The sequence below is a fragment of the Tripterygium wilfordii genome, chromosome 5 (genome assembly GCF_013401445.1).
Source record: "Tripterygium wilfordii isolate XIE 37 chromosome 5, ASM1340144v1, whole genome shotgun sequence".
Lineage (NCBI taxonomy): Eukaryota > Viridiplantae > Streptophyta > Magnoliopsida > Celastrales > Celastraceae > Tripterygium > Tripterygium wilfordii.
Genome location: NC_052236.1, coordinates 11,627,604 through 11,652,135, shown reverse-complemented (window position 1 = coordinate 11,652,135; position 24,532 = coordinate 11,627,604). Strand labels below are relative to the sequence as shown.

Genomic DNA, 24,532 nt, shown 5'->3' with positions numbered 1-24,532 from the left:
AGAGTCCTGCAAATTTTGGGAAATTCCCGTATCGGGAGTGTCCTTATTGTGTCTTATGTCTCTGCTTACTAGGTCCTGCGTCTCTACTATTTGACTCTGAGACTCAGAAATAACAGAGGTGCTAAAGTAACAAAACGCAACTAAGTGCCATCATCTAAACTTCAATAAATTCACAAAAGTTTGCAGGCTGGCACCGATAAATTTTGATAACCATCTCACATCTCAACATGGTGCTTACTCCTTACACATTACACAAGTGTATAAGCTAGATTACTGAAAAAATAATTAAGTAGAACATATAAGCTAATCCTTTCCTCTCTTCTCCATTTTTGTTTTTGGAACAACAAATGCAAAAAGAAAGACACTAATATGTTATCATCTGCTATACAATCCAAAAGGGGTCTATTCCACAAAAAAAACATCCTCAGTGACTACTGGCTTCAAGCTAAACAAAAAAACATGTCCACAAAGCCAGCCAGTCGATAAACTGATTCACAACTGAGTGAGTTCCTGTGGGTTTTCCATGGATAGTCTAAGTATATACTCAGCTCTTCTCTTTTTGTCATCTCTCTCCTCATCCGGCCATAACCTTGTCATCATTCTACCTCCACCCTTCTTTTGATGATACAAACTGAAGGGCTCACCAAAAACTTTCTTGCTGGTTTTGACCTTAAAATTCACACAGGGCGGCCTTCCAGAAAATAACGTTTTCTCACCATCTCCCTCATCATTAATCCCACCTTTCGCAATCTCAATGGCAGTTGCAAATGCCTGTAGCACAGAAAAATGACTTTGCCCCACTGCTCCATTTGTATCGTTAGCTAGAGCAGAATCATCTTTCTCCAAAAAGTGAACAAGAAGGTATGAACCACTCTCCACTGTACAGACTATACCTGATTCATTCCCATCATTTTCATTATCCTCTGAAGCCGAAGTTCCCACAACACCATTACTGCTGACCAGTCTCTGCTGCAAACTCAGCAAGACCCTCTCTGTCTTTCTCCGTTGCCTTGCTTGCTCAATCTTATCAGCACGAAGATCCGTCGCCCTCTCATTCCACATGGGTGTGTGTACATAAGTGTGAGGATCGGGAAATGCTGGCAACCATGCCGGGATACGCTTAACAGGCGGTGTTTCACTCATTTGTACAAAACTAGGTATCAATCTCATACTCCTAATCACTGGAAACCGAGGCAGGGGATGCGCATAAGGAATTTCATCATTTGACCACACAAACTCAGATATTTCCTTCATGATTCCCGAACTCATAAGACAACTGCACCAAGACGACCCACCAGGAAAACTTTGAGTAAGTTTCAAATCCTCCAAACCCTGAATAACATCAAAAAGATTGCATTCCGTTCTACCAGCTAAATTCGCATTGAAACTTGCGGCTTTACCTAGGTCACGGAGGCACCGGATTGTAATGTCCGCAAGCGAGTCCAGTGCAGACCCCTTGAACCCCTGAAACCCAACGCTCTGACATATCTGCGCCACTGCAACCATCGATACTGCACGCCCAAACTCATCGGCTCCACGTCTTTGAAACTCATCAGGCTCTCCTCGTGGAAATCTCCAAATCCCCATTGCTCATATTCAGAACTCGGAATAAACTTAGGGTTTTGCACACCCCCTCATTGTTCACCACACAAATCCTCCCAAGCCGCAAAATTTCTCCAAAGATGCAATGTCCCCGCAGATCAACAAGCAGAAATTTTTCTTCTGCACTCTTACCCAGTTCGTTACAACCTTTCCCGGCACACAAACAGCCAAAACCCTAGAGCTGTATTAGGAAATGGAATCAAAACTTTCCAAAGAATGAAATCAAATGTTTGAATCGGGTAAAACAATGGATAGCTCCTCGACTGAAACACTAAAAAAGCTCTTACAAATCAAATTGGCCGTTGATCAGACAAAATCAATCACAGAATTAAAAGAGAAGATCAAAGAGATAAATGTGTAAGGGCTCAGTGGGCGCGTGTGGGTTACTGATGTTGTGCAGGGAAAATTTGGAAATTGAAAAACCCTTGGTGGAGATTGGGATCGAGAGAGGGCGGAGGGAAGGATGTGAATCGCTGAAGTAGAATTACGAGCTTCCATACGCGACGCGACGAGACTGGAAAACTCTGTACCAATAAGCAACTCCAATGCTAAAAAATATATCAAGTACTTCAAAATCATTCTCTCTCATCTCATCTCTCCTATAGGACATAATTTAATTGAATGAATGGGTCCCATAATATACACTATTCATCAACACTTCATACTTTCTAATACTTCATACTCATTTTCTTATTTTCTCTGTCTTACTTTTCATCACCTCTTTCTTACCTTTATCATCTCTCTCTTCACTATTCATCAACTATATACATAGTCCATATTTCAAGTGTCATTTTCCACAACAACCTATAAAACAAGTATCATTATCAAGAAAATGCGTTTTCAAGTGTTCATTTTCATCCATTGTAGAGCTATAACACTCTAAATTTTCCATAAAATTCACTTTCAACACTTGAAAAATAGGTTTCAAGTGTCTCATTGGACATGCTCTAACGCCTCAAGTACAGCGTGATCTATTACTCTCCAGATTATCTAAGGAACTGGGCTTCAGATAATAATGGGCTTTCTAGAATTTGGACTGGATCCTATAATGGGCTTCACTTCCTCAATATAAAAACTAAATATTAACTCTTAGTCCCTTAATTATAAAAAATTTCATTTTCATCCTTAAACTATTTTTTTCTCTAAATTTCGTCTCTAAACTATGTGAAAATAACCTCAAGTTCCCAAACTCAACCAAAATCCTTTAAGGCTTTCCACCTTTGACAGCAACCACTGCAAAATGTCTCTCCTCAACATCTTCAGGGACCATTTTTCTAACTTCCATTTCTTCTTCAAGCCCAAGAACACCAAGATCATGTTCTCTTGATGCCAAATGGGCGAGACCCCGCTGCAGCTTTCTTATGAAAAGCTTAAGCATCATTAAGCTTCTAATGCTTTCCTCCCTGTTTTTCATTTTCCCATTATGAAACTTTTAACAATCTTTGTCACTCTCTTTCCCTGTTGAATTCGAAAAGAACAAGCAAAAATCTACAGAGGATGATGCGGGGAACCAGAAACATAAATGAAATTTCTAAGAGACAACATGGGGCCATCTGAATCTCTGATATTGATGCACCCATAAGAAATGGCAACCATTGTAAAGGATCTTTTTCTCTGTCAGTAGGGAAGCCTAGATAATGTAAAAGAGAAGATTTGCCAACAAAAAATATATTAGAGAAGAGTTTATATGGTTTTTATGTTTCTCTTTCCACAACAAGATACCTAGGCAGCAACTGTATATATAAAAAGATGGTACTGCATGATTGAATGACAGTCTTACTAACACTACTTTGCCATTAAAAGGAAGCTCATCCTGTAAATTGCCTGCAGGTTTTGCTTCACAAGAATTCACATACCAAGATCATAATTACCATAATATTCTTATGGAGATACTAACACTGTAAATATAGTCTGAATGTAAGAGACCTGGACCGACCTTCGTGGGAGTCGTGGAAGCTCAGCTCGTCCTACCGGACCTATCCGTAGTATTATATATAATCTAGAACAGTGGTTTAGTTTTGCTCTAGCAGGTCTCATCCTGTAATACTAGCATCAATAGAGACAACCAGAAGAAGGAAAAAAATCCCAGTAAGGCAGTAACTAACTATATACAGCAGGCTGGTGTTTTGCATCGATTCGTTCAAATCTCAATCCCGGTTATACTACAGAATACAGGCTGAGAATGTTTCATATATTTTCGGAACACATGTACTACTTATAGGAGTACTGTCCTTCACTCGTATCTTAACTAGTTGTTTGAAACATACAGAAACCATTGCTCCCTATCTAAATGATGGATGATAGCCTCTTCAAAATTCACCCACCTCAGAGGCTCAGATGTTGTACTGCTTAAATGACGTCTTATCTGGATAGAAAATTAGGCTTCAAGAATTATCATGCTTAAATGCCAGAAACTCAGCATTTTCAAGCAATGATAATTCTTGAAGCCTAAATATTATTTGGGTGCTTGCCTATTAATCTTTGAGAGATAAACACTTACGGATGGGATGAAAAGGAAACCCAGGTATGTGCGGCTGTGCCAGACTCCAACTAATGCAAAGTAAACGAAAATCACAATAAAGGGAACAAAAGCACATAGAAACTGCATAGGACTATATCATTTCACTATACAATCATGGAATACAAGATAGATAATATGTCTAAAGATTTGAAAATCTCCAAGTCATATGGCGCAATAGTAATCTGTATAGAGGATTGAAAGGTCGCAAGTAATTCATATCCGGAACAATAAAACTATACATAGCAACATAGTAAGATGGTTAAGATAAACCTCTTGATATAGAATGATCAAACAGTTGGTCTGCGCTCAAATCCAGTGCCAGGATCTTCACTGCAAGGAGAAACCTCGAACCCAGTAACCAGGGCATCAGGTGGGCCACGCCTGCACCGCCGCTCCATCTCCTGAACCTTATCAGGGTCCCCTGAGAAGAGAGCTTCCACGGAGCCATCCCTCCTGTTGCGAACCCAACCCTTCAAACCCAATTGCGTGGCATTCTCTATTGTCCAGTTCCGATAAAACACACCCTGAACTCTCCCCTTAATCGAAACCCTCACCTGCACACACCCAAAACCCCATTGCATACATATTATCAGTAATCAACATTCAATCTGCGTCAAAATTACTACTTCAGCAAACCCATAATCAATTCGTGATTGGTAAATACGCACCGTTTTGGTGGAGGACGATGGAGAGGCATCGGTGGCAGATTGGGTAGTCATGGGGTGGAAGAGAGGAGATCGAAGAGGATGTAAACGAGGTTGGAGCAGAGAGCGAAGAGGAATATGAGGTAGAAGAACACTAGAGCGAAGCGAAAGAGTATGACGCAGAGGAGAAGACAGATGATGATCGAGAATGGCGAGTCTACAAGTAATAATACACTCATTCTTGCTGCTGTTGCTGCTGCATTTCTCCAGGACTATAAGGTTCTTTGGGTTCCGGAATTTGAGGAACCTGGTTCTCGACGCTTGTTGACGGATTAGTGGTTGTGGGATCGCCGATGCCATTCAATTTGTCAATTTGAACCTTTTACAGATTCTGAATCTCTGATCTTTTTCCTGATTGTTCTAGCGAGCTTTGATGCGCATATTGGAGATGGAGATGGAGATGGAGACCGTCCTCTTTCCAGTTCTGGACCAAACCATAAAGAGCAGGCTTTTATAAAAAGCCCATTTTAGAAAGAGAAGGCTTTTACAGTTTCCTTAGATTTAGTTATGGGCTACTTATTACAGCCCAATAAAACTAGGACTTGGAATCCAGGCTTTGGCCCGGTAGTTCCATAGTAGTGTAATAGTCAAGAAAAGGGTTAAAGGTTAAGGATCCCTCAGGGCTTGCTCGTTTGGAGGGTTGGGGAGTGTTGATTGGGAGGTGTTGGGATTTTTATATATAACCTTATAGAGAGGTTTTGTCCGAACAGTTCCGAAAGCCTGAAACAGTCAAGGGTTGGGAGGTGTTCGGAACAAACACCTCCCAACCCAACAACCCTAAACACCTCAAATGGACAAGCCCTCAGTTTCCATGTAGTTTTAATTATAGACGTTTATGGCTCGTTTGGTTGACGGATTTAGAGATGAGAATGGAAAGAGGGTTCTAGAAAATCTATTTTCCTGGTATCCTCATTCCTTGTCAATGTTTTGATCACTCTCTTATACTACTTTCCTAGCATCATTGGTCATGTTTGGTTAGAGTAAAAAATTGCAATTATTTCACATAAAATAACATTAAAAATGACATATTTAAAATACATAATTGTGGGATATTGTCAAATTTATGTGTTTTTTTTTTCAAAATTTCATTATAAATATTTAATTAAAAATAAGTGAGAACTTCAAAGATTCCTCCCTTTTTACGAGGAAAGGGTAATTCCTCCTTTGTGAGAAATTGAGTTCGAGGTCTCTACAATGGAGACTACAGGCAGTTTCCCATCTCACAGTCCAATCTGTTTTTTAAATTTAAAAAATAAAATGGGTCCCATGCCGTTGAACATATCTAACGGTGGTGCAGGAAATTGCAGGATTTTCCACTGTATGGACTTGGAACTATGAGAAATCCAACTTTTTTTTGGAATCCTAGATCTCAAGGATTTCATCTACCAAACATAGGAATCCTTGGTAGAAAGAAAATTATTATTCCTGAAAAATTGGATCCGCAAATCAAATCACACCTTAATCATGTTTATCAGTGTAGATCCAAACAATATTTTAAAATTTGATAAATAGACTGTACATTGGTGATGGACAATGTAATGACTTCTATTGCAAGAACACTCGTCCAAGTTCGGAACACAAAATCCAAAATAGTAATTTCTTGGAAAATGAAAATAATGTTACTTGATAGCCAAATTGTGGAATTGAAAGAAAGCCATCATGTTAAAAATGGAAGATTAGGTCTTGGACCAGGTGATCAGAATCGGAAACCCCATAATGATGATCCACCAATCATGGCCTACAAATTCAAATTCCCAACACAAAATCATTATACATGACGTGGACTAGGACCCATGAAGTCATCTTCATGTCCACCATTGCTCCTCTAAAACCAAACCCTTTTCAAACTCAAAAGCAAAAAAAATATGCCCTCCAATCATCATCATGCATGACTCATGACTATTGTCATACATGACATGTATGGATGCATAGTCATGGCCATACATGACATGTCTATGTTAGCATCATGTGAGAGTCATAGTCGGAGCTGACTCAGACGGTGGGGTCCTCATAGATGACTCAACTAGTCAACTTCTTCCCTCTTATACCTTCTTTTTATATACATAATGTTTTTCTTTATGTAATTCTATTTTCTAATGATGACACTATGTGTTGATCATGTGTTGGGTGAGTTTCTCCTTCAAAAAATGTAGTTTTATATTTGGTTATAGAAGAAAACATAAATCAAACCGACACAACACCACCTTCCTTCGCAACTATGCTCATAATACAAAAAGGAACTTGTGCAAGCCAATCTCTAGGAACGTCAAACTCATACGTCTTCTTTGCAAGTGTATGAACTACAGAATTGCATTGTCATGTGACATGATCATGTGAATTCATGTGTCTGCATCCCACATCACTTGTGTGAGGGTTTGTGAAGTGCTTTATATGGGCAAGTCATTTCTCAACTAACATGACGTATTTTAGAGTGGTTATTGGGTTGTGATGGCTCAAGACCTACAATATCATACTGGTGGCTAGGTTTTCCATCAAATCATCTCCATTAAATGAGCAAGAAGCCTGGTTGATTCCATCAAGCGTACCCTATAGAGGACAAACAAGCACCCTCTTAATAAGTGGCCGACGTATAGTACGTTCATTGGGGGCACGGCCCCCATTGACCCGAAAAAAATTCCACTAGCTCTAGTAAGGGTTGATGTGGAGGCCCCCAGTCAGAAAAAGGAGAGGCCCCCAGTGGCATTAGCCCAGTTCATTAAACTATTATCTTAACTTACATGTTCACCCAACCCTCATATTTTCCTAACCCAAAAGCCCACCCAAACCCAACCCACCATCAATACATCTCGTTTCTTATCAAACAATCAGTATGTCTTATGTCTCTATATATCGGGAGTGTGCATACCTCTAGAGACCCTAGAAAGTGGTAGTAAACAAGAGAGTGTTTATGGAATTTTTTAATTAATGTGATCATTTTGAATTATTATTAATGTGTTTTGTATTTGAGGTCTGTATTTGTGAATCGTGAACCATAACATAAAGAACCCCAAAAATAGATTAATATATATGTTCTTATTATTTTGATGTATTATTAATGTGTTTGCAGTCTATATTTGTTAATCATGGTCCCATACAAAGAGCTCAAAAAAAAAATCTAGGGGCGCTGCCCCCATACCCCATCACTTTTGTGCCCCCAATGATGCCAATTCCTGAGTTTGCCACTACTCTTAATTGAGAGCCTCAATTCAGTCTCTATATTAAACATCATTATCTTTTATTTTGTAATTACTGTTATTGACAAATCAAGATTTGTAATCTCGTCATTCGGATTCTAGCTAACTAGTCTTTCATTCTTGAAGCTCTGGAACAATATTTTGTCATTACTTGATGACCATTGCAACTAACATCTTACGTTGTTAATTTACATTTATTATATATTTTATTGCTGTTAGTGGAGTGTATATATATATATACACTGCAACGTGAGCATTACTAAAATTCAAAACCTTCTATACATGACAAACGTAGAAAGAAAAATAATGAGTCACCAAGAATTGACAGAATAACAGATGTAATATACAATTCAAGTCTGAATTAATCATCTCTAAATTAAATAGGATAGTAATTATTGAGTAATTAATCGCCATGATAATGATATATATATATATCATTGTCCCGCATCGTGATCATGGTACTCTTTCAATTGGTGTAACGTGTAAGTATATATACATATATTGACAAAAATTAATTAGTGCCCGATGATGCATGCAAAGACGTATATATATCTATATGGATTTCTTATCCTCTAAATGATTGGCTACTTATATATTCATTGTCTTTTTTCAACAACTTTATTTATTTATATAGCAAGAACACTAATTATAAACAAGATATTTCTGCCCATTTTGTAGGTCCTAGGGCCGACGAGTCAGACTTCTTAAACTTCAAGCTCAACTCATTAGGTTAAACGGACTTCAAAATAGGCTCAAGTTCGACTCCTTTTGTCATATGAGCCGAGCTCGGGCCTATAGGGGCTACCCTCGGGTGGCTCAACCTACTTTCATCCCTAGTATATCAAACAGAAAATACATGTAATCAAATGCCTATCTTAATTAAAATTTTCTAATACAATTTACACATAGGGCCAAATTTTATTTGTACTGGCAATACGTGTAATTCAACGTACTATATACATTGCCTAAGCTGTATTATTGTTATTGCCTTGGACAAACCAACTAATCAAAATCATCCCCACCAACATAATTAATTAATCATCAAGACTATAGCAAATACGACAAGCACCCATTTTTAAATTATTCAAGAGGGGCGTCCTTGGCGGCGGGTGAGACAGGCGGTAGCCCAGGTCCCATATTTTAGAAAAAATACTAGACTAGTAATATTATAGTAGTCACAAGAAATGCTAAATGAATTAATTATATTGTCTATTGAAAGTGATTGCTTGGAAAAAGTTGATTACACCAATATAATTAGTGATTTTACATTTTAAAACGTTACAAGATTCATATTTTTAAGTAATATGCGACATTAAATTTTTTCTCATAGGGCCCATTTTTAAAATTTCACCTGGGGCCCCGAAGGACTCATGTATGTCACTGTTATCGAGTCACTAGTTGAAATGATAAAGATAGTGTAGATAACCCTGATAATCAGGATTTGAATCCCTCTCTTCGCTTAAAAAAAAATTAGCAAGTGAACCACGTGCACAAGTCCACACGTCCAACTCCCCACATCATCCTCCATTTCTAACCAACCGTATCAGATAATGATATTGATAATTTCATATTTAACTAAATCCAATGATTATCTTGGTAATTAATAAACTGATTAAACGAACAACAAACACCACAAAAGAACAAATACAACCACCGAACCGGCTCTCTAGTCAACCACTGGGCTAGCCAAGCCCACAAATTTACCCTAAACTATAATTCTATCAACAGTGTTACGAATCTCGATATTTTTTATCCTAACTATCTCAAAATATTAAGATTGATGCAAATAATTTTATTTGGATCATATAGAGCATGTGGGGCCCAATATTTTACATGGATCATTAGCGTTCATCTCAACATTTGAGATATCTCGGATAGAAAACACTGGATCCGTAACGATTTTCATCTATCAACTCTTATATGACTTACATGAATTGTACACGTTTTGGATTGCGCATTTACCGTTCCTCTCCCTATACTTCATTATTTACATCTTCAGTTCTATCGGTAAAAATCCATTCTCTGCCATTGATCTTTCTCTATCTCACATGACGGAACAAGCATTTGGGTTCTCGTCGCTGAACATCTGTGGAGGCTGGGAGTGGTAGTCGATCACCGGCACATATCCTTGCTGCATATTATGGCCTGGGTGAGGAGGGACATAACCCTGTGCTGCGTACCCATGGTGATAACTATCCGTCACGAAGTTCTGGCCGTACACGCCTCCATCAAACCAGGACGACGGATCTGGTTGCGGGTACCCAAAATACTCCATCTTGTTGACATCCACTTTAGCCGCACCACCTTCCTTCTTCCCGTCATCTCCGCTTTTCTCCTTCTCTTTCTTCTCACCTTCTTTCTCTTTCTTCTCGCCGCCGGCTGCTTCTTTGTCTTTCTTCTCTGCAGCGCCGCCATCCTTTTTGGCAGGAACCACCTCGACGGGCTGCTTGAGCTTCTCCTTGAGATGCGCCACCAGATCCTTCACATCCATTGTGCCCTTAACCGTCACCAGGTCCTTCGAAGCATCAACGGATACGCTATCAACTCCTATTGACGATTCAAAACAGTAGTTAATCATTTGCCACCGACAATTTTGTGTTAAATATTAAATTAAAAGGGGATTAATTAATTTATTCGGAGAAGTTGTATTGAATCATTAATCATGACATTAATTTAGTATTAAGTTTAAACAATAGTTTGTTAACGATTATTTTTTTGGTAACTGACAATTCCCTAACCCCAACCTATCCATCGGACAAGATTGATCGGGACGAAACCGTGCGGAAAATAACGTGGAAACTGCATAATAGACTTTATTATAGTAAATTTCATCATTCCGACCAAGTTTCTTTTGTTTTATTAATTGCTAACCTTTGCTCTTCAAGATGCTTTTCATGATCTTCTTGATGCAACCTTCGCAATGCAACCTGATCTTCAGGACGACGGTGCTCTGTACGATCGAAAAGCAGTTTTAGCATAACGGCGCACTTTAGCATAAAGAAGGAAAGACTGCTATCGTACTGTCTAACATACCTCTTTAGGCGGTTTTTTCTCTTCGGCCTTTTTCTCCACTGGTTTAGTTTCCGATTTCTCGGCCGGCTTTTTGTCGCCTCCGCCGCCGTCTTTCTTCGGCTGAGGAGAGATGATCTCAACCTTCTTCTTTGTCTTTTCTTCAAGCCTCTCTTTGATTTTGGCAGGGTCCGCCTTGCCTGTCACAGTGAGTTTGTTGGCGGCACAGTCTGCCTTCACATCTTCCACACCTACAACAATGATGAAGGAAGAAGAAAAAAAAATCAACCAATTGTAATTTTCTCGAACGGAAAATTCACAGATGGCCAAACACAGGGAATTTCGTTGATTATCTATGGAATTATAGTGATAATTACCATCCATGTGTTTGACTGTTCTTTTGATTTTCTTAGCACAGCCTTCGCAATGCATATCGATCTTCAAAACGACCTTGCCGTCGTCCTTCTTAGCGGGATCGGCGGCGGCGTGCTTCTTCTCGCCTTCATTCTTCGCTACTTCCTTTTGCTACAAAAGTAACCAAACAAGCGCGTTAGACGAAATCAAGCGATTGCAAACAACTTAACTGGGATCGCAATTGCTGGAATCAAGCAACTGGGATAATCGAGATCCCAATTGCTGAGATGAAATTTGATGGCTGTATGAGTAACTAACCTCGCCCATTAGTGTTTGTTTGTGGTGGTTAAGCTAGGTTTTCCACTAGTAGAATGTGATTTCTCTGTGAATGCTGGTTTTGTTTGAAGGGAAGAATTGGAGGTAGAGATGGGAATATATATATATAGGAAAACGGATGTATCATGTATGTATGTGTATGTTTGAAGAGATGGTGGATGATGATGTCGATGGATGGATGGTGGATAATGAAGTCAGCAGGGGGTGTGCTAGAACGTTGCCGCCGGGTTTGACTATAACGCGTGAGTCCCACATTGTTAAACAGATGTCGAACGCGTTGCATGAAACTGTAAGGATTGTCTGCAATTTCCATTGCAGGGACCCCAAACCATGACAAATCATCCGATTTTTACTCGACCCTGACTCATATTTCTTAACTCACTCCTTTTGATTCTTTACACGTATAGCAAACTCTGTTTGTATAACCTGACTCGAGTTTGGTAGTACTAAGCGAATTAAGTCTCTTGTTTGATATCGTCGAGGGAAGATATGAAATATAAAATCTAATATGTAAAAATTTTTAAGCTAATAAAAACACTTTTTTTGAGTTCAAACTAGTATGAGTTGATGTAGTACAGATCAATATGAACTAGTTTAAAGTAGAAAAAGTGTTATTAATGTGGAAGAACAGAATATTATAGTGTTGGTGTGATAATTAAATAATCTTCCACTAACAGTCATGACCCATTAATTTATTTTTCTACCTAGGTTTGATTAGTTCTTTTTCTTGTTTATTTTTTGTGGGTTTGGAATTCCCAAGTCAGCTATCATAGAATTCCATTCTTGACCTTGACCAGTTATATATTATCAGGTTTTGTTAATTTGGCTTTGCATACTTGTGTTTTTTTAATTTGGGTGATTTGAATTTAATTTTCAAATTCCAAACTCAGTAAAATGCATTCAGTAGTGTCCAAATATGGTTTTGAAATTAATCTCTCATGCTAATCAGGTGTGCCCGAGTTTGTTTTTCTCAAACTCAGTAAATGGGCTAAGTCCAACTCACCAAGTTTGGAAAAATGCCTAATTGATTGTTTAAAGGTAGGTTTGTCCTTATAAACAAGGAGCAATCCTCACATTTTTCCAATGTGAAATCTTTAACAGATCCCAAACTCTCTTATGGTCTACAAGGAGTATTATTGTATTAACACTCAAATGATCTGTGTTAAAATCAAAGATTATGAAAAGGGTGGGACGGGTTGAGAAGGGATAGGAGTAGACTTGGAATGGTCCCTTACACTTCAAAACTCAATGCACCCACATAAGGGCTTCAAGTCAATAATAGGCCTTTGAATGAAGAGTAAGATAACTAGGAGTGTGGGTGGGTTGTTGGACCATTCATTTGGATTGTGACTCCCCACAGGGCCTTTTTGGGGACCCTTTGTGAGGGACTGAAAATTCATGCCTAGCTAGAAGAACCTTCGTGGTAGTGGGGGGTGGGCCTCCATTTCCACACTCTGAAGTTGCCTATCCGGCAAGAAATAATGAATTAGTAGTTACGGCATTTTGGTCTGGACATACATAATTTTCAGTTGAATCTTGACACGTGACACAAGATATCGAGCTAGCACCTCAACTGAGGAGCCGCACATGTCCTCCTTGGCCATCGACCATGGCAGAATCAAGGAGTCTAGTTGAGAAGAAGGCCCCCGAGGAGCCTACATGAGGCACAACAACCGATAAGAGACCATCTCGAAAGCCAAAAAAATCACCTCGAAAGTCCAAGTGATCGAACACACAAGAGAACCCAAAGTGAGACCAACTCTACTTAGGAAATGAGTTATCCGTCTAAGAATCTAGGAAGAAGACATATACTCCTATCAAAGTTATAGTGCTCTAGCTCATATAAAATGTGACCTCTAGCACCAAGTAAAACATATTGAACCCCACACTTTTAATAGCTACTTAATAGAGTGAGAGAGCTCCAAGCAATCCCCCACTAATTGCACATTGACTTGAGCATCAAAGGGGTCATCCTAAGAACACTCTCGAAACCCCTTATAACTCATGTTTTCTACTGTGCACGTTATCAAAGATCGGTCCAATTTTGGACTTCCATCAGCTTCTAATCAACAGAGAATTTATCCGAATTGACTGCGTGTTTCTTACTTCATGTGAACTCGAGTGTTTGAATTGCCAGACTCTTCCAATGACTTTGATTGCCAACATGGAAGAAGAGAACAAAAATGATTTACATCTTTTTACAAGATTTTTGTTGATTTCAAGAGTACTACGCATCTCACATAATCCAAGCACGAAAATGACAAAGATCCCAATAATCGGTATCCGAGTTATCACAGCTGCTAAGTTGGACATATATGATCCAAGTGAATTAATGGGTTTCATATGTCTCACGTGATGCACATGAAATCTTATGTGTACAAATGTACAATTTAACATCTAGAATAATAGGAATACCAACTAGCTGTCGCTGTGGGATTCCTATCATTATTGATCCAAACACACCCACACCAAACCCGTCTCCATGTGAGACAAAACTTAAATCTTACTATACATGCAATTTGGTCCTTCAACTGCATTTCTTCAATTAATTTTTATTCTATGATGAATAAAAAGATTCCTCCCATCTAAAATAATTAATTAATTAGTAATCTCAATCATCCATCCACCCACTGACTCTCACATTTCGATTGACCAAAATTTTAAAATGTTGGAAAGTGTTTGATTAATATGATCCACCCACACGTGAAATTCATAAGAAGGTTGAGAGAAGGAGGATGATTAAGTGGACCTAATTATAATAAATTCCATAAAAATGTAGTTGGTGGGTGTATATATTTTACTTTCTTCTCCTCCTCCATCGTACGTACCCACCAAAAAGTCATGAATTTTGAATGGAAAGGCAACAATTATGGTCTAAATGTCTAATGATGCCATTTCAATCCAACCTTTTTTTTTTCCTCCTCCTCCGTGTGCCAAGAAGTCAAGAAAATTATGGTACATTTTTCTCAATTGTCTTTCCCTTTGATTTTTTTGTCTTTCACCAAAAGTACTATTCTTTTTATGGCAAAATATGAGTATATATGGATGATGATGAGAACATAGATTCTTGATCGTGATCATAGTAATACTTATCTTTTGTGAAATGTTCGATTTCAACCATAATTATTGATTTATCATTCAAAGGGTGGGTCCGTCACCACAACCCCAACAAGACAATATCAATGTGAGAATCTACAATTACTATGATGTTGTATGAGACCACCAACAAATCTGTAAAGATGACACAGAGTGAATCATGAAGTTTGACGCTGGTTGCGGAAGCTTCAATGATTAAGTTAGGAATATGGTTGGCGTATTTTAGTGAGAGAATGGATAATATTTAGACTTTAGAGAGAGAGAGAGTCGGATACTTTCAAAATTGGATCTCTTTAATGTGGTGGGGCCTCTTGTATTTATAAGCTTTTGGCTCACATGACCTACCACTATCACGTGGGTGTTGGGTTGGTGGGCATTGGGTCTTGGTTTGGTAAAACCGTGGGTTCTGTGAAGGAGAGCTTCCTGGGCCAGGGACCCATAGACCGACTGTGAAGACTACGAGCCTTTGTTGAGTTGGTTACAACCTAGATCGTGTGTCTGTTGAGCTATAAGTTGATTGTACGGGTTGTGGGCCTTGTTGAGAAGGCTGATGCCCAAGTTGTGGGCCTATTGGGTTCTACTGTATGGTTCGTGGGCCTTGTTGAGAAGACTGCTGCCCAAGTCGTGGGCCTGTTGGGTTTTACTGTATAGGTCCCGGGCCTTGCTGAGAAAAATGTAGCCTGGGTCGTGGGCTATTTTTATTTGTTTCTCTCTGTCCCGTTGGGCCTGTAAATGAAACCGCGATGAACGTTTGGATCGGGGCCCATATATACGAGAAGTCCAACTCGAGTTATTTAAACGCTGCCTATTGGCCCAGAGTCCAGTTCTCCGAGGCCCAAAACTTTGAAAATGGCAAGAGCGACGTCACTTCCAAGTTCGAGCCGGTTTAGAACCTAGAAAGTACGGTGAAACGACGTCGTTTAATCTTTTCCAGCTGAAAACACCCTTTCGTGTTCTCTCCCTCTTTCGCGAGCTTTTGCCCTTCTAGGGTTTTTGGAGAAAACCAGTGGGAAACCCTAAACTTCGATTAAAATGGGAAAGTGTCCAAACAGGAAGGTAAAGAAGCGAAGACTCTCTCACAAGACGGCTCGCCGCACCAAATTCCTTGTCAAAGATATCCTTTTTTTCGTTCTTTTGCTTTCGATTATAAATATAACATAATTCTTCTCCTTTTTCTTGAAGTTTTATCTATTCAATTGCATATATGTTACCTTGACTGAGAAATTTCGTCACGTGACGATATGGTCTATGATCAGTTGCAGAAGCCAGAAGTGGACAAGAATTCCTTGCCCCTCGATGAGGATTTGCCCGGGATGGGCCAGTATTACTGCTTCCACTGCGAGTAAGTATTATGTTTTTTTTTTTTTAATTCCTTTATTTATGTTTTTTTTAGTGGAAGTCTGAATCTCGATAAATTATGCTCTTTGGTTATACAAAAGGAGGTTCTGGACTATTTATTGGCTTTTCAGGTCATGAAATTTTCAAGCTTTTGCGAGGATTCTCTTGTTTTGGGTATTGATTATTTTTGTTCTTCCTTTTCAGCCGGTATTTTGCAAATGTGACAGTAAGGGATGAACACTTCAAGACCAAACGTCACAAGAAGCGGTATGTAACTTGTTTCTTTGGCACTTCTATTATTCATTACGCGGCGATATTGAATAATCTGCCTTAATGCTATGCTTGGAAGGAGGGTGTAGTGGGATTGGGTTTAAACATCTCCACATATTATGTATGGTTATTTGACATGAATAAAATTTTGGAACCTCATTGTTCTAGTCCAAATTACTTTCATCATTGGTAGCTTGTAGCCTTGTAGTTTGATTTTTCAGTAGTGTCCTTGTGGCTCACTCCGTAATCCCTTGGAGTCTTGGGCCTTTTAGAATGGGGAATTCAAAATGAAATCACAAGTATCTAATATGGCTCTCAAGTTTTACACGTTTGATGGAAGTCGCATGTGGATGAAAGGTTGGTGTGAGTGGTTGCTATGAACATTTGCTTGGTATAGTTTAAGCAGCAGATGGTTTGCACTTCTTCTTGGACCAGGACAATGTTCAAATCTTGAAGCATACTTAATATTCTTAGAACCCTAACTTTGACTTCTTAACTTTCAGTATCCAATAAACTCAAACATGGTTAGTCCTTTTAAGAGTTTTGAAAATAGTACTTCTGGAGATGGTGTGTGCAAGCCATTTGACAGCAGAGCACAGTATATATCAATGCTGGTAACTACTTTAGGTGTCATGCAAGGGTTGACAATGTATAACCATTTATTTTGGATTGGCTTTGTTAGCTTTGAATTATAGTAGGTGTGATCATCCAACTGAAATATGCTTATAAGGAACAGTGGAATGTAAAGGCTGGTACTTCTTGCTATGTTCATTTCTTCATTTTTAACCTCCTTTTTTTTCGATAAGCATCGAAACGCTGGGGAAGGGGATTCGAACTTGTGCTATTTTCGGTTTTTAAATTTCTAAGAATTTTACTCGCACTAAAAGTGTATTCCCTGATAATGCCTAATGCTTTATTTTCCTCTAAATCTGCTAATTTAGTGAGATCTAATGTTTTGCCTCGAGATATTTAAAGATATACAATCTGATGTTTACATTCTTACTTTACAGAGTGAAGGAGATGATGGGTCCTGCACCACATACTCAACTTGATGCCGAACTGGCTGCTGGAATGGGCATGCCAGACAATGGTCCAAAACTCATGTCATTGTGACATTCCATAAAATCCTGGGGAAAATCTTGGGATTCCATTAAAATTTTGTTTTGTTTCTTTGGAATCCAACTCGTTCTCTAAATATAGAGGTTTTTGATATTTCAGATACAGAGGACTGCACTGTCCATGAGGAACTAAATTAGCCCAATTTTGCAGTGCAGGTCCTTTGCTTCTTATATGTACTTTTTTTTAATCTCTTGTACTTTATGTACAACTATAGAGCATACCACTATGTCTCTATATGTCTTCAAATTCATTTATATTATGGTTTAGGGGTCGAAAAAAATAAATTTCGGATCGGTTCTTGGTTGGACAATCACATGTGTTCATGAAATATTTACATGAATGAATCTTAATTTAGATTGGATTTTGGAAGTACTTAATTGATCGAATTTGAACAAGTAAATCGGATGATAACATAATTCGGCTTGGGGTCTGGACAAGTAAACCGAAGGGAGTTTCTGTTTCACTTTGTCAAAAAGCTCGGGGACAGGGACAAGTTTATTAAAAAAAGAGTCGGTTTATAGTTTGTACGGAAAGGCCAGGGGACCAACCGTTTCGAACTGGGCTTGAGTTTCGGTTGTGGCGTCAAAGTTCTTTCCTTTCCCTTTCGCTCCCTCGTTTCTTTCCCTTCCGGATTCCGTCCGTCTCTGGATTTGTTGTAATGGCAGAGACCTCTGTTCTCTCTTTCTCTACATTTTCTACCATTCCTTCTGTTTTTCGATCCGGAGAATCCTATTTCTCTCCGTCGACTTCTTTTTCGAGATTCCCCATCTCGCGTTCTCCTCACCCTCGTTTGCTTCGATTCACCGTCAAATCCTCCGATTCTGGTAGCTTCTTCGGCGAAGATTCACCCGGTTTCTTTCCCTGGTCCGATGGCGACGACGGTATCTCTCTCAATTTCCTGAGTTTTCAACTGCCTTTCCATTATCTTTGATTATTATTGAATTTCTTATGTTTGGGAAAAATCCCTCGTTGATGATGGAACTTCTGCTGAATCCTTGAATTGAATTTCTCTTCTCCCATCTTCTCTGTTCATTTATCCTAATGATTTTTACCTTGTTCTGTACTAATTGAATGTGTATTGTCTGATCTAAGCTGCTCTTCATATCCTGCACGGATACCATGGCCATTTTGTTTGATGATTCTCATTCATGAGATTGATGGTTTCTGTTGGGTGTATTTGACAGATATTCAATGGGTTCAAGAGGAAAGAGTTACATTGTTCACCGCTGATGGGCTCATCCAGATTGGAGGCTCCATGGTTCCTCGACGTTTCATTTCAGCCGTATGCCTTCTCAGCTATTGTTGAGCATCAGAATACAAATTGCTTTGAGCTGATTGACCCATGATAGTGTCACTCATTTGAATTTTTTGCATGAGTTAGAACCAAACTAAACCTCCACTTCATTTTTCTATCTTGAATGAAGAAGGAAGAAGGAATGTAGCAGTAGTACTGTCTTATTTTGTAGATGAGGCAGTTATAGTATTCTAGAATTACATTGTATTACCCCTCTTCCATTTGTCTTACTTGTTCTACTTTGGTCATCTCATTATATATTGTTTCTTTTTGTCAGAAGAAGCAAGGGATTACTAAAAACTCTAAAAAAACTCAACGTTTTCAAGAGAGTGATTACATGGATCCAAAGCAGGAACTGTGCCTGGGTGCACTTTTTGATATTGCGGCAACCAATGTAAGCAACTCATATGATGTTTTTCTTTTGTGTGCCAGTTCCTGAGATTTCTAGTTCCTTGTTTCATTAGTGACAATCTAGTTATTATAGGGATTAGATTTGGGCAGAAAGCTTTGCATCTTTGGATTTTGCCGTTCAATTGAGATGCTAAGCGACGTTGTGGAAGACACAGTCTTGGACAATGGTGGAGAGGTAATTCTTATATTTTTCTCAGTCATTTCCATGCACTGTTTTGTTCGCTGAGAAGGGACTATAATTAAAATACTGGTTCAGCCCTATTAATGATCTGTTTTGGTAGGCTTGGTATCTAATTAGAGGGAACAAAAAGTGAATTGTCTTAGAATCTAATGCTTTTTTTTTGTCGTTTTTCGTTTGATGTTTTCTGATTTGAGATGCTAAGCGACGTTTTGGATGAGTGTTTTCCCTTGGTTTTAACTTTGATGTTTTCTGCTTTTGCCGGGGGAAATGGTCGATGAGTATTTTCCAATTTCCCTTGGTTTTTAACTTTGATGGTGCAATTAGGTTGTCTTTTTCCCTTAGTTTCTATCCCAAATTCATTTATAGAATGTTGTTTGTTAGTAGAAAACCGGGTTGCAGGTGAAGTTTTATTGGTTAATTGTCTGACCTTGGACTCAATCTACCCGGAGAAGATAATTTCAGTATACTAATTTTGGGAAATAAGAGTTCTATGAGGGGCATAAGGTTGAAGATCTGAAATTTTGAAAGGAACAATAAACCACTTTATAGTAGGTATTATCTGAACTTGTTTAAAGAATTTCTGAAATGAAAACTAAAATAATCGGTGTGAAAAAATTCAACCATGTTAGCTTGAAACCAGTGATATTATACGCAGTTAAACTAGTTTTGGGTTTCCTCAAAACACCTTCCTAGACATGACATGCATGTTTCCACAGCAGGTATTATCTTATGCTTGCTCGCTTTTAATGCTTGAAGTGGCTGTAGCTACACCACAAAGTTTTCCTTCACGAGATTTAAGTGTATTACCTCCCTCAAATTTCGGTTTGTGTAGATTAGCCATAAGCTTAAATTATATGTAACTTTTATTGTTTAGGTGGTTGTTGCTGAGAAGGCAAGCAAAGGTGGTTTGCATGAAAGGCTAACCATGACCGTAGCTGTGCCGTACCTTTGGGGGGTTCCTCCTGTTTCTGAAACACTTCACCTTGCTGTTCGCAGTGGCGGAGGGATTGTGGAGAAGGTGTATTGGCAATGGGATTTTTTGTAGATTGGTCATTAATCCTTCTAACATTGTCAACACATGTTGTACATAAATGTGTTGCATTCCTCTGTACAAAATTAAAGTGAAATACTGTGTACATGTCCAGTGAAATTTGATGTCAATATCAATCGATTGTTTTCAGTCATCTTTTGATCCGTTCGTAATTTGGTGACTGTAAATGAACATGGACTCCTTAAACAAGCAGTAATTTGCAAGACTGTAGCCAATATGGTAATGATATCCAAGAGGAAATTCTGAAACCTTTGTCTGGTCTGTTTTTGTCTACTGACCTGGTCATCTCCTCAGACAGATCAAAAAGGGTTGTTAGAACCAGCAAGTCATGTAGTAGTCTTGGTGTTGTTCTCCATCTGCCCTTAAAAGCAGCCAAATTTTGCTTGTTTGGTTTTAGTAGACATAAACCTCAGACGACCCGCACCATATTGGCGACATGTAAGATTGAATTGAAATTTATGCAAGTGAAAATGGGGCTCATAATCCCTCCCTGAAAGTGGACTGAAAACCCACAAGATCATAAAAATCCCAAGAAAATATTTTCAATTGGTTCGAACGCTTGAATTTAATGGCGTGCATACGTGTGATGCTAGTATTTAGACTCTCTTTTCAACTTTAAGCTCTTCAATTATATCCAAGAAGAAACTTTTGTTTACTCTAAAATAATTGAAGGATTAGTCTCACTGGTGCACCAGATGAGCACTATTTGGATGATTGATTTATGTCTATAAACCAATGAGATAGGATCAACATAAACAACCCCCATATGCGCCTAATACACCATTATAACATTGTTGCCTCTTTGAGACAAAACTGTCTGAAAAGTCAAACAATGACATTGATATCCCACATTATAAAAAATGCTTCATATGGGGGCAGTAGGAGCCCAAACCCTCTTTGCCCCTTTTTGCACTCCACTAGAAAAGACATTCCTAGGAAAAAAAACTCTTCCCCCCCACAGCCTTTTAAGACAAATCATCTTTTTCAATCTCATATAGTGCCTATAGCTGGCAAATCCCATTATGCAATTAATCTAATCTCACAAGCAAACAAACAACAATGGTGAAGAGGTCAATGTGATTTGCATATTCATCTTTCAATATTGCCTTTTCTGTTTGTTTCTTGGCATTTACATTATTTTATTCATCTTTGACAGCAAAACCCATCAACCAATGATGTATCCAAAGGCAGCATCACACATTTTTTGGTGCTCTTGGACTGCTTCCCTATAAGGATTCTCTAGCACTTGCACTATCAAACAAACACTTGAAAATTTTTGTTTGATTGATGTTCCCCAAGTGGTTTTCTTTTCTTTAATTATCTTTGGTTCATTTCTTTATCTTGTCTACATCAAAAGGGTTATCAATAATAATTGATGGTGGGTGATAGTTTAGTTGGTAAATTTCTCTTAGGTCAAACTATATGAACTCGAAAGGTTCTGAGTTCGATTCCCACTGGATTTCTCTAGTTTACATGGAATTGTAACATACATCATTTCCCAAAAAGAAATGCACAAAGAGAAGACTTTAAAAAAATCAAAGAACACCCAATCCGATCCCACTCCAAATCTGAATCTTTAATCCCATCCTGATCATATCTTTTGTGATTGTACACACAGTCAATATCATCAGTAGTACAAGCTCCTCTCCTCTTCTGTCTTGCTTTCATCAAACAAAAAGTTGCTATGACAACTATTATTAGTACTACTACTAATAAGCTGCTTAATTTCTTCAAGACTACCATAGTACTGATCTATAATTGGACTTTGCTTCTCAGTACTACTCCACCCATTTGAAAGCATGAACTTTTGGTTTTCTGGATCAGTTGGGTAGTAGTAATTCTTCAAATCAGCACAATCAGTACTGTTTTCATACTCCAATTTGCAACTCCCATCAGAGGAACTGCAAGTACTAGCTTCACCTCCAAACATGATAAGACTATCTGTGGCTTGATAATGCTGCATAGGGCTTAATAAGCTCTCTTGGAATGGAATAGCAGAATTAGCAGAACTGCTGCTCAGCAAACTTGGTGAATATGAATTCAAATTGGGTTGTTGTTGATGATCAAGACCATTGAAAGACCTCACTTGGGGATTATAGTATGGTGAGAAAGATGAAGAAGAAGAAGAAGAAGTTTGAAGAAGAGATGAGAAGGTAGTTTCATGAGGCTTTAATCTCTTGGATTGAAGAGGATCATGAACCATGCCAATAAGTTTCTTCTTGAGTTTAGTGTTCCAGTGGTTCTTGATATCATTATCAGTCCTTCCTGGCAATTGAGCTGCTATAATTGACCATCTGAGTTCCACAAAGACACAAGTTTTAGCCATACTTACTTGTCACTTTATGCTAAATGTAGCATAAGTGGACAAAAAGTCTAGCCTAAAAATACCATAGTTTAGAACAAGAACAAGAGAAATTAAAGAATAAAGTTTGGATCTTTAGTGAAAACCCAGATCAAATTTGGTAAATTTAAGGGATACCTGCTTCCAATACTAGCAAAGAGGGTGCAAATAATCCTATCTTCATCAGTAGTGAATTCTCCATGTTTAATGTTGGGTCTAAGATAGTTGAGCCATCTTAATCTGCAACTTTTCCCACATCTTCTAAGACCTGATACAAGAAAAGCCCAATTAAGATCATGCAAAAAAAATATAAAATTGGAGAAAACTGAACAAATTGAATCTCTTACCAGCCTTTTGTGGCAGAGAAATCCAGTTCCCTCCAGTTCCAAGCTTTTCAATATACTCCTTGAGCTTTGTATCTTCTTCAGGAGACCAAGGTCCTTTCTTGACATTAGCCTTGTCACAACAAGGAGATTTTCCCATCTCTCTCTCTCTTCTATGCTCAATTTGTTTGCTGAGAAGGACCTGCAAGTTTTTTGGGTAGTTATAATGTTTAGGGGGGGGGGGGGGGGGGGGATAAACCCAAGTCAAAGTAGAGGGATCTCTAATTGTCAATGATGATAACCCTCTTTTTTGTTTGATTGAGCTATATAGTACAGAATTGGTTTCTATATATGAATAAACCAAGTAGAGGGACCTTCCAATGGCTACCCTTATTACTTGGTCTATGTGACTGTCTCTCTCTCTCAAAGAATCCAAAGTCTGCTGCTCAAAATTAATACTGAGATATAATATTGTGCAAGTGAAAGTGATGGCCTATGTATAATGTTAGTGTGTCCTCTTCAAGGTATAGGACAAGTCTTCTTAGAGACTAACTATTGTTATGGAGGCCGTATTTATGAAATTATTGTAGAAAAACTATTTACCCCTTGAAAATATGAGAGAGTATTGTTTTCTATTTGTATGATGTTCAGTTTGATTTTTCAAACATTATTGCATTAAAACATACAGATGAAAAACCTATTCATGAATTTGGGATTTCAAATCAAAAGAATTCATCCTTAGTCAATTCAGTCACCCTGAGTGGTTCATGAAAATAGTTACTCATTCGAAGGTTGTCAATTGACAACATTGGACCAAATAATTGATGATAATGAAGATGATGGTAGATATTCTTTCGATCTACATCCCGATCTGCATCCGCTTCTAGATCTGATTGGATGCTGACTTAAATTGATCTGGATATGAAGATGCAAGCTTGTTGTTTCAATTCTCGATCAATGTGGAGACCGGAGCTCTATGTTTACTTTTTTATTTTTGTTCTTCTTTTTTCTCCAATGTCGGGTGTATATCACCGTGCGGTACTTCCCGTGCTCATTTGTACAGGGAGATTTAGTTTGTTGAGTTTCGTCTACCGATTGGATAGGAAAAATCACCACATGATGTGATACTGTATTGATTTTTTCGGCTAATCTTTGACTTCTCTGAAAAAAAGGTGGAATCCTAACTATAATTCAAACTTTTAAAGTAACGGATTGGCTAGGCGGTCAAAATATTTGAACATCTACCACACCATAGAAAGAATTAGCCATCAGTAATAATAATATTTATCAGACAATTTTTTTTTAAAAAAAAAATCACAGTTTCAATTCTATATAATATCAACCACATGTAAACAATTATATATATAATCAAACAAGAAATAATTTAA

At 38.3% G+C, this 24,532-nt stretch overlaps 6 protein-coding genes across 6 annotated transcripts; 2 read left to right on the top strand and 4 right to left on the bottom strand.

The window, feature by feature from the left end:
- Nucleotides 1–425: 425 nt before the first annotated feature.
- On the bottom strand, nucleotides 426–2,195 carry LOC119998152 (transcription initiation factor TFIID subunit 8-like). Its single transcript, XM_038845387.1, has one exon. The coding sequence runs from the start codon at nucleotides 1,585–1,587 to the stop codon at nucleotides 493–495; it is 1,095 nt and encodes a 364-aa protein (XP_038701315.1). The 5' UTR covers nucleotides 1,588–2,195; the 3' UTR covers nucleotides 426–492.
- Nucleotides 2,196–4,184: 1,989 nt separating this feature from the next.
- On the bottom strand, nucleotides 4,185–5,258 carry LOC119998153. The gene is made up of 2 exons (XM_038845388.1): nucleotides 4,792–5,258; nucleotides 4,185–4,677 (listed from the first exon to the last, which is right to left on the bottom strand). The coding sequence occupies exons 1-2, from the start codon at nucleotides 5,125–5,127 to the stop codon at nucleotides 4,411–4,413; spliced, it is 603 nt and encodes a 200-aa protein (XP_038701316.1). The 5' UTR covers nucleotides 5,128–5,258; the 3' UTR covers nucleotides 4,185–4,410.
- A 4,534-nt stretch (nucleotides 5,259–9,792) lies between these two features.
- Nucleotides 9,793–11,825, bottom strand: LOC119999130 (heavy metal-associated isoprenylated plant protein 5-like). The gene is made up of 5 exons (XM_038846648.1): nucleotides 11,703–11,825; nucleotides 11,408–11,555; nucleotides 11,055–11,281; nucleotides 10,893–10,971; nucleotides 9,793–10,568 (listed from the first exon to the last, which is right to left on the bottom strand). Exons 1-5 carry the CDS (start codon nucleotides 11,709–11,711, stop codon nucleotides 10,066–10,068), a joined length of 966 nt encoding a protein of 321 aa, XP_038702576.1. The 5' UTR covers nucleotides 11,712–11,825; the 3' UTR covers nucleotides 9,793–10,065.
- Nucleotides 11,826–15,738: 3,913 nt separating this feature from the next.
- On the top strand, nucleotides 15,739–17,836 carry LOC119999127 (zinc finger protein 593-like). Its single transcript, XM_038846646.1, has 4 exons — nucleotides 15,739–15,930; nucleotides 16,050–16,158; nucleotides 16,359–16,421; nucleotides 17,435–17,836. Exons 1-4 carry the CDS (start codon nucleotides 15,849–15,851, stop codon nucleotides 17,535–17,537), a joined length of 357 nt encoding a protein of 118 aa, XP_038702574.1. The 5' UTR covers nucleotides 15,739–15,848; the 3' UTR covers nucleotides 17,538–17,836.
- Nucleotides 17,837–17,947: 111 nt separating this feature from the next.
- Nucleotides 17,948–20,613, top strand: LOC119999126. The gene is made up of 5 exons (XM_038846645.1): nucleotides 17,948–18,424; nucleotides 18,728–18,825; nucleotides 19,115–19,231; nucleotides 19,322–19,423; nucleotides 20,304–20,613. The coding sequence occupies exons 1-5, from the start codon at nucleotides 18,202–18,204 to the stop codon at nucleotides 20,472–20,474; spliced, it is 711 nt and encodes a 236-aa protein (XP_038702573.1). The 5' UTR covers nucleotides 17,948–18,201; the 3' UTR covers nucleotides 20,475–20,613.
- A 1,292-nt stretch (nucleotides 20,614–21,905) lies between these two features.
- Nucleotides 21,906–23,378, bottom strand: LOC119999125 (transcription factor RAX2-like). Its single transcript, XM_038846644.1, has 3 exons — nucleotides 23,169–23,378; nucleotides 22,960–23,089; nucleotides 21,906–22,774 (listed from the first exon to the last, which is right to left on the bottom strand). The coding sequence occupies exons 1-3, from the start codon at nucleotides 23,302–23,304 to the stop codon at nucleotides 22,108–22,110; spliced, it is 933 nt and encodes a 310-aa protein (XP_038702572.1). The 5' UTR covers nucleotides 23,305–23,378; the 3' UTR covers nucleotides 21,906–22,107.
- Between the last annotated feature and the right edge of the window lie 1,154 nt (nucleotides 23,379–24,532).